This window comes from Sphaeroforma arctica (genome assembly GCF_001186125.1).
Source record: "Sphaeroforma arctica JP610 unplaced genomic scaffold supercont1.1635, whole genome shotgun sequence".
NCBI lineage: Eukaryota > Ichthyosporea > Ichthyophonida > Sphaeroforma > Sphaeroforma arctica.
The window spans coordinates 3,229-12,659 of record NW_014038923.1 but is presented as its reverse complement, the minus strand read 5'-3'; the positions used below and the strand labels follow the sequence as shown (position 1 = coordinate 12,659).

General features: G+C 41.9%; 2 protein-coding genes across 2 annotated transcripts; one reads left to right on the top strand and one right to left on the bottom strand.

Annotated features, from left to right (window-relative positions):
* The first annotated feature begins 2,069 nt into the window (after positions 1-2,069).
* On the top strand, positions 2,070-6,741 carry SARC_11332 (hypothetical protein). Its single transcript, XM_014294585.1, has 11 exons — positions 2,070-2,234; positions 2,698-2,791; positions 3,050-3,229; positions 3,492-3,550; positions 3,854-3,984; positions 4,145-4,294; positions 4,498-4,658; positions 4,882-5,119; positions 5,298-5,375; positions 5,546-5,626; positions 6,116-6,741. Exons 1-11 carry the CDS (start codon positions 2,113-2,115, stop codon positions 6,319-6,321), a joined length of 1,500 nt encoding a protein of 499 aa, XP_014150060.1. The 5' UTR covers positions 2,070-2,112; the 3' UTR covers positions 6,322-6,741.
* Positions 6,742-8,748: 2,007 nt separating this feature from the next.
* SARC_11331 (hypothetical protein) lies at positions 8,749-9,239 on the bottom strand (the record flags this gene model as incomplete). The annotated part of the gene is made up of 2 exons (XM_014294584.1): positions 8,749-8,804; positions 8,870-9,239. 2 exons carry the CDS (start codon positions 9,237-9,239, stop codon positions 8,749-8,751), a joined length of 426 nt encoding a protein of 141 aa, XP_014150059.1.
* Positions 9,240-9,431: the final 192 nt, after the last annotated feature.

Genomic DNA, 9,431 nt, shown 5'->3' with positions numbered 1-9,431 from the left:
GTGTGTGTATATATATATGTATATATATATATATATATATATATATATATATATATATATATATATATATATATATATGTACACATATATATATACATACACACACACACACATATATATATATATATATATATACATATATATATATATATATATGTATATATGTATAGAGAGGTATATAGATAGACAGACAATTATATTTATGCATATATATATATATATATATATATATATATATATATATATATATATATATATATATATATATATATATATATATATATATACTCTATATATATACTTATTTATATATATATATATATATATATATCCTTACAGACATTCCCGATGTGCTCGATTTTATCCTGGATTGTATCTATTGAATATTCCATGCTCGATTTTACCCTGGATTGTATCTATTGAATATTCCAGGCCTGTCTCCAATCTCAACAAGGTGTGTACCAAAGTCGAATATTGAGGAATTTATTAATGACGAATGAGATGTACTGTACTTTCATTTTTTTTGTTCATGACCATAGCCTTCTAAATTATATATCATGTTTTTGTTTTGTTTTATTTGTCGGTATACAATCAGCTGCTAGTTATGAGAACTCTAAACATGATGTCAAGTCAATGCTCCAAAATCACTTCAGACGGAGTGAGCGACACTACACACATTTTCTGACCTCTTGCTTTTTTATTATATTTTCTACCCCTATATAGAGCATGAATTGTGAAAGCTCTTGAGTCTAAATTTTACCGTCCCCCAAAGTTACTGCTGTCCAAAACTTGGAATAGTCGATCGGAAAATTACTCGGGCAGTCCGTGTTATATTGTTGGAATGTCCATATTCAGTTCGACTTCTTTCTTCGAAAGCATAGGCAGTATAGGCGTGATCGCTATTTGCTTTCTCGTCTCTCCTGGTGGGTCGTAAATAGTGCAAATCAAAAGACTTGATGCTGGTTTTCAAACACATATCACTCAAGCTTTGTCGAGGTACAAATATGAGCTTGTGGTGGTATTGTAGGATAGATATCTACACATTTAAGTAAACCATGAGGCTCTGAGAGAGTTCGTCCCTTCACGCAGGTGCACTGTGAACCTGAATCAACTGTAGTCGATAATACAGTTACACATGTTTGTTTACATATTTGTTTATGAATAATTGATTAATGTGACATTGGTGGCAATCGGGCCTGTACTTCCCTTCATTAGATTCAAAATTCACGATTTGACTCGTCTTTATTGCCGAACACGAGTCATGTTTTTCAATCGGTGTGCGAATACGATGGATATGCACTTAAAAATGCCCACTCGCTAATTTTAAGGTCATCGTTACTGCAGCTGCCACTGCTAGTAAGCGATTATATCTCAAAGTGACGACGAAAAAACGAATACGGCGATAAACGTGCTATGTAGCGGTTAAAATCGAGCACTTCATTTTAGAATTCCAGGTATCACAAGCTGAAAGAATCATTCAATCAAAGTTGGCAGTGAAAAAAACACGGCATAATTAAAGCAATACACACGAGCGTTCGCATGCTTTGTCCAGCTTACCATGGCACTATGTGTCTGGACTCAAGGGTCATATACTTTATCCTTGCCCGAGATTTAAATTGGATTACATAACACGATTCCGATTGTAATATTGGTAGTCCGATGCATATAGGACGATCTTCTGGGTCAGAATCTTCAATATAATCAGGCCGCCCGCCCGACCTCAGGGTCAGAATCTTCACTTCCTGTTAAAATTTGGGAAATCTCTCTCACTTCTCTCTCTCTCTCTCTCTCTCACTCTCTCAAACTCTAGAGAGGGACCTACTAGTACAGAGAGTATAAATAAATATTTACATGCTGTCCTCGGCGTATACAAATATTTGTAAACATGATGACACCAAATGTGTCAGGCCTGACACTCTGGTACGACAGTAATTTTCCTAATAAATACCCTCTAATAAACCCTATATACTTTTCGCGAATATCACGCGATATGTGTGCTCCAAGGTCCACGGTTCAACTGTAAGTATTTGTTTAGTACAAATGTCTGATGCATGGTGTGTGTTGGAATCAAATGAGGTGTATATACTGCGGTATCACATACTCAAGTAGGCAATGAAGTGCACAATACGCCCAAGAAAATGGGATGGCTCAGATCCCCAGTTGTGCTTAGCAAGTGAAGCCATTGCGAGCGGATATGCGACATTTGATCAGCTCGTGGAGATGGAGGGGCGATGGTGTGTGTCTTGCTTCCTTCTTTCGCTGTGATCGAGTTCGGTGTTATTTTTTATGGTTGACAGGTATTGCTTGTTGATATATTTTGTTTGTTGGTATATTGTCTTTGCGAGATATCAATGGTATCCTGCTCACTGTAAAAAGTATATCGCCGTTTCAATTTCTCACCGTGCAAAGCAGGTATTTAAATATGTACAAAATTCCTACCAACATATTTTTTATAAGACTGGCATCTTATGCGATTTCATCTCTTCAGTAAACAAAGGTTGTATCAATTATCATGCTAACCGGGATTTTAGATCACAGTGCTATTATTGTGCGTGTAACTACACCTACGCAAACAATATAACATCTCATGTCCTCTCTGGCATTGTCTATGTACAGTTCTTGACAACTGGGTATTCTTATTATTTACGCTCTGTTTCGTATATACTCTGAATATCTAACATACATCGCATACTCTAGCTTCCCTGTAGACGAAGCAGGCACTCACGAGAGCATGGGGCTGCGTCTCCGAGAAGCTGGCGACTATTTCACTGCTGTACACGATGGTGAAAAGGTATTTATCATTATGGATGTGTGAGTACTGTACGATAATGCGAATTTATTACATTTGGAATCTATTACGCACTCCTCTATGGGTATTCGAATCATTCGTATACTATAGATATAAGAACTTTATCAGTATGTTATACACAGTTTCTGTAGCTTAAATGTCTGGGTAGTTTTTTATAGTTGGGCGACACCACACGAATGTGCATTGAGGTATAAGGTTGAATGAAGCAATAATTGAACACACGGACTTTGTATTGTTTAGGTGATTGGTTTCATAAACGCCACAAGATGTACAGAGTTCCTGGAAGAAACCATGTCTGACCACGATCCCAAAGGCTCCATACTGGCAATCCATTCCGTGGTCTGTGACTTGCCCTATCGACGAATGGGTATTGCTCATGCGATGCTTACTGCGTACGTAGATGTCATGACCGCGAAGCACGTAAGTTTGGAATCATTTTATATATCCTACGTCAGATTGCCGCGCTGCATATGCGATTCAGAGTTTTTTTTGCTGTTGGATCCGCTTTTTCGGGATGTTCGGTAGGTAGCGTGAAGAATAAAAGTGGCTTGAAGTGTCGCATTAGATAATTCGATATTGACATTGGCTCTTATAATAGATCTAAGAATGCTCGTGCACGTAGCTCAAAACATATCTTTTAAAGCAAGTCTTGAACTAAACTTCCACCTAATGCTCTTTTTAGCGAGACATTAAGACCATAGCATTGATTGCAAAGGCGTATCTGGTAGGCTTCTATGTCAGGTAAGTGTGTAGTCATAACCAATTTCTGGCAAAACCTGATTTTTTTCTTCTGAACAATGCGACGTCTAGTCTCAATCAATTCCTGCCAAACACTGATTTTTTTCAGGATAATGAGAGATTTTGTTTGCGTAATTCATCTAAATCCCGAGTATCCGCGTCGGTCGCGGTTGTTTGAGGTTCGAGATACGTTCACAACTGGTAACTGTCACTCGGTCCTGTGTGGATTTCGGTTCCATTGTTACTATGCCTGGCATTCATCAGCCTCGTAGAAATTTTGATATATAATTTGCCACTCTTTCGCAGCTGTGGATTCGTGTGCAACAGTCTATCGCCCATTGTACACGGCGCGGATCCTTGGTTTGACTTCTCGCTTGATACGGATAGCTATCGTCGTCAGTCATACGCTGTTGTGGACGCCTTCGTTACAAAATCAGGTACATTCAAATCCCTCGCAGCAATATTGTACGTCACAATCGCCTTGCTGCATCTCTGCAGAGTTCATGATTATAAAAATAGATTGGGTGTCAGCATCTATTCTGCGATATTCCACACTATGTATATTTGAAAATCTTGCCACGTCAAATGCATGTACAGTCACTTCACTCGATACCTACGCAACAACCGGCAATCCTGCCGCGATTGTTTGTCTGCCGAGAGATTCGAAGAAAACTGATGCGTGGATGCAAGGCTTAGCGCTTGAAATCAACCTGAGCGAGACTGCATATGTTCTACCATTAACAGATGGTGAGTACCGTTGCCGTAGCTGTAATTATTTGGTCATTGAACACTAATTAATGTTTTTTTTACACTATCCGCAATTTTAGAAAAAGACTTGTTAAGCAATCATTTCAATGTATATGATGATATTTTGGGTATTTGTTGAGACTTTCAGTACGGTTGCTCTTTTGCTTTGACACGTTTGGTAATATATAATCACTCAAGTGCAGATAGAGTGTGCAATGAGTGGCAGTTACGCTGGTTCACGCCGACTGTTGAGGTTAAATTATGCGGACACGCGACACTGGCCAGCGCTCACCGCCTGTGGGAGTCCGGTCAAGCCGATACTGCAAAACCTATCAGATTCCATAGTGTACACTCGGGTATCCTTGTAAGTGACGTTCGGTTGCAGTGCTATACACGTGTGTTCATCCGTGCAAAATCTCGGTGTGTCTCTCGGGTATACCACGATGACTTTCCATGCCATAGCTTAAATAGAATGCGTATCAGCTCATGATACTATCAGGCATAATTGACATTGTATCGTAGCCTATTCTCGTTGCCTTTGTACTAACCGCGACAACTTTTCTTTTGACCCTCTCGACTCATAATAGGTCGCCCGCTGCGAACAAAAGCTCGATGAGCTCATCATTACGCTGGACTTCCCTATAGATGTTGTCAAGCCTCTCGATGACCTGTCGGAGTCGTACCGCAATTTCATCACAGAGGCTCTTGGCCTTAAAGATTGGCAAGTGGCGAATAACAAGTCTCCGGTGGTTAGAGTGGCCGACTCTCGCTACCAAATTGCCGAGATTAGGCCTGAAGCTTTCTCCAGTATCGAACCACAATACGGTAAGTGTGTGAAAAACATGCAAAATGTGCATATATTAATAAAGTCCCACATGATTTTAAGTAGTTTTCATTCTCAACCGATATATTCCAAGATATTGTGCCGGTACTTCGTTTTCTGCGACTGGGAGAACTTGAATCCATATCTCACCGTATCATTACCTCTATCGAATCGATCTAGGTGTCATGGCAAGATTAGAGGGAAGCGGAAGAAGTGCACTGATTGCCACCACGGCAGGTGATGTGCGCAATGGAGACGGTATGTAATCCACCCTTTCTAAATCTTCTCAGAAAGCACATCTTGATTCTTTAATTGGCATATATTTTGAATAATTCGCTCTAAAGTCTGTAAAGTGACGAATCCCAAAATAGAAACAAATACTACATCAGCGATCTAATTACATTGACTACTCCTATATACTCCTACAGCTCATTTCACGAGCAGGTTTTTCGCTCCAAATCTGGGCGTGTCTGAAGATCCAGTGACGGGCTCTGCTCACTGTGTCCTAGGTAAGAAACACATTAAGAGTTTCAACCCAATTATCGCTCTGTTACGGATTAAGGCAGCTAACGTAGTGCATTTCACTGATAAGTTTCCGTCAAGAGCATACTTTACTACGCCTTTTCAGCGATTGTTGTGTAGATCCATAAAGATCAATACGACATCTAGAGAGAAGCTCTGACCTTGTGAACCCCAAATTTTTCCTCTCGATCACGTCTTGTCTCAACTGATAAAACTCTATGGAATTTGTAAACAGCAGCAATCCACTCCTCGCCTGGGTCAGAAACATCTCACCTGTACTTGTGCACGTTTTCTCCGCTACATGTCCTTCACTTCTTATTGATATTTCTAGACCATAGAATCGATTAAAAAAAACCCCTAACTGTGCAGAGGTGATGACTGCGATTCAACAAATCGAATAGCCTGTGCAGTAGATCTATGGCTCATACTGATATGCGCTCATTCTTGCGTTCATCGCTTGTCCGACACAAACTTAGGTGCCTTCTGGCGGGAGTACCTACAATGGAAGACTATGTCAACGACAAAGTCTGGCGCGTCATCCGACATGATCGAGATGATTGCTTATCAATCCAGTGAACGCGGAGGCGATCTCACTCTGCACGTCAGCCCGAATAAGCATGACAACGAACGTATATACTTGTCGGGTGTTGCTGTATCACGGATGCAAGGGTCCATATTGTGATAACTTTCTAAATAGGAGGCGATAATAGCTGGGTGCAGCACAAAGTATAGTTTGGGTCACAAGGCAACAATAAATATGGAACTCTGCCGAGCCTCAGCAAGGGGTACGCGTTCGAGTTCGTAAACCCGTGCCGCAGGTGTCGCCGTGTAGCGAGTGCGATATGAACGTCGAACTTGGTTGGTTATAGTAAGGCCCGATATTTCTCTATACCTCGTTGCGTCTAATCACTCAATGTTTGCTCGTGAAATCGATGTGTAGCAGCATCGTTCAAATCCATTTTTCATGACCGAGATCATCATCCGAGTATTAAATTGTTGTCCCGCGAAGGGGGCTCATAAACTGAACCACCATATCTGCGAGACAGTTGAAATTCCACCTTCCTCCCAACATAGAGTACAACTTTTGTCGCACACGATCGCCTAATATAATATATGATATCTATCTATATGCTGTTCGTTTCCAGCTTGATGGGGGTTCTGATGGCTATTATGATGAAGGCGTCATTTTGACCCGATAACTTTGCAAATCTCGTGTAGATACAAGACATCCGTACAACGCTCTTAAGTTTGACACTTACCGAATAGTTTATTTATTCTTATAAAAGTCTATTATTCCAAAACAAAACAAATCGTAGTACGTGAGGATACGCTAGGGATATTTTGATTATTGGTAATTAAATTAGATTCTCGAAAAACCTTAACGTAGCCTTGTACGACAAAAAAGTGTGTCGTAATTAATTCCATGAAATAATAATAAATAAAGGGCCATGTTCACCTTGACCGTATAAGGTAGAACTATGTCAGGGTCAGATAGTGTCAGATTCATGACTTGTCCTGAAAACTCGTCTGTATCTTGCCCCGAACTACAACCTTTAATCGCCAGAATCACGCGTGAAATGGCGACGCATAAAAAAAAAAGTACAGTGACCCCTCGTGGGTAAAAAATCGAATGTACAATGCTGTACTCTAACCATAATTCGAATACCAAAATACAGACTAGCGACCTAACCCTTTATTGTAACCACATCCTCTATCAATTTATAGTTGGAAGAATAACGGTGTGAACGTCTAAACCCTGGCTCGCATCGCCAGAACCATCGACAACTTTATCAATTTCAGACTATCGCACATCAGAAACATCGACAACCTCCATCTCATCAACAATGTCAACTTTATCTACCTAGTGCTACTGCCCGTTCCTTTGACCTCCATCAATAGTACGATAGCGTTACTAGGTACCATGTCGTCGTTGTCGTTGGTGTTACCCACAGGTACATCGACTGAACTGGATGAGAGGGTCTTAACATCATGTTGTCCCGCCTAGAATTCGAGTTGCTTGTGCTGAGAACTACGATTCATCGCAAACCGGTAAGCATTTACTATAGAAGGCAAAGTAGTGGCTGCATTAACCACGTACTGTCGGTGGTCATTGAAAAATCGCTCATCGCTATCGGTGAAACTATCCTGACGAGTGAGGCCGAAACGGTTGCTTAATTTTATTAATGTCTTCCATACTGTGTTGCAATTAGTAGTATGTCAAAGCCGGCGGATACGTCCTGAAGGCTGCTACCAGCTTCTGACGCTTATCCTGTGGGAGGTCGGCCACTGATGTCTCGTAGAAGAGCCACATGCCGTAAACATAGCTCGTTAGAGAGCTAAGAGGGAGTCGCTCTGGACGTCCGATCTGTGGTGTGAATACATTCAAGTTTTTCTAGTGTACTCGATATTCCTTATTGAGTCCGATATCCTTAATAGAATGGGTTATTAAACGGTGGTGGCCCAATACTACGGCTAGGCTCAAACAACCCTCAACAGGTTTGTGCGTAGGTACAGACATGTGTGTATACATTACTCTCCTAACAACCTTGAACATAGGCGCATCAATGCGCAATTGGTCAGCTGGATGCCTCTGTGTCCGTTGGACATTCCGTCGAGATTCGATAGCTTTTTCGTTACGAGTCCGACGCCTCTGTCGTAGGGACCCCGTTGGTGTAATGAACCCAAGTGCTTTGTCGAGCACGGCTTTCCATCGATATAATGTGGATAGACCCCGACCCGTCTCCAGAAAATACGGACTGGTGCCAATCACAGGCGGTTAAGTGGCGTTATAGTTTTCGAAGACAGTATGTATCATGTACTTCCAAAGGTTATGCAATCCCACCGCCTGGGAGCGTGTCAACCATTGCTGGAGTGTCTTGTCTAACTCTTCCACTCGGCCATTGGCACCGGGTTCGCATGTCGTGACAAAGTTTATATGTGTGCCCCTCGTACGACAGTAGCCTGGAAAACATCGACTGATGATAGGGTTTCTTTTGTCGACTACAACCCTGTTTAATATGCCTCCTGGTGTAAATCTGCTGCTCGCTGGAGAGTTGTATTGCCGCGGTGGCAATTTGGTTTTCGTACTCCAGGGGTTGGCCCATTGCAATTAGACTATAAACGTCTTGTGCTGCGATGACATATTTAAAACCTTCGATGTCCTCGCTGAAATTAGGAAGAGGAGATTAACCTCGTATGAAGCAACCCTCGTACCGGATCGGAGGATATACCTGCCGGGATGCACTCAGAGCAGGTGTCCAAAAGCCGCTTCACAATATTCGTTGGGATGTTTAACCCACACTTTTCTGTGTTAAAGCACGCTGGCTGAGAGCAGGTAGCGGTAGCCGTCGTGCTACTACCAGATGGCTTCGATGGATGAGCTTCTAATAGCTCCGGTATTTGCTGAAGTGTCTCAGCTTCCGTGAAGGCATGAGGGGCTGTTGCCAACTTACTATGGCGCATGTTGATTATTGGTGCGTCCGTGTTGGGGTGGTTCAACACTGTATACGGGACGTCATTCGAAGATGGTCGAGGAAGGTTCCAAGGTCTTTCAGTGACATCGTCTGTCTCTATGCCTTCAAACGACGATGGAATAGACATAGCCTCGTGAATGCTGGCCGTCTTTATCCCTCTACCTTACTTTACCTCTTGGAATGGCTTCAGAGCTGCCGGAGCGTTGAGCCCATGTGCTAGGCGTACGAGGTCAGCTTCGTAAGATTCAAGGGCGTCCGCTACCTGGCTATCTAGGGTGTGCTGGCTTGGGATGCTGGCTTGGGACCCGATACTAATGAC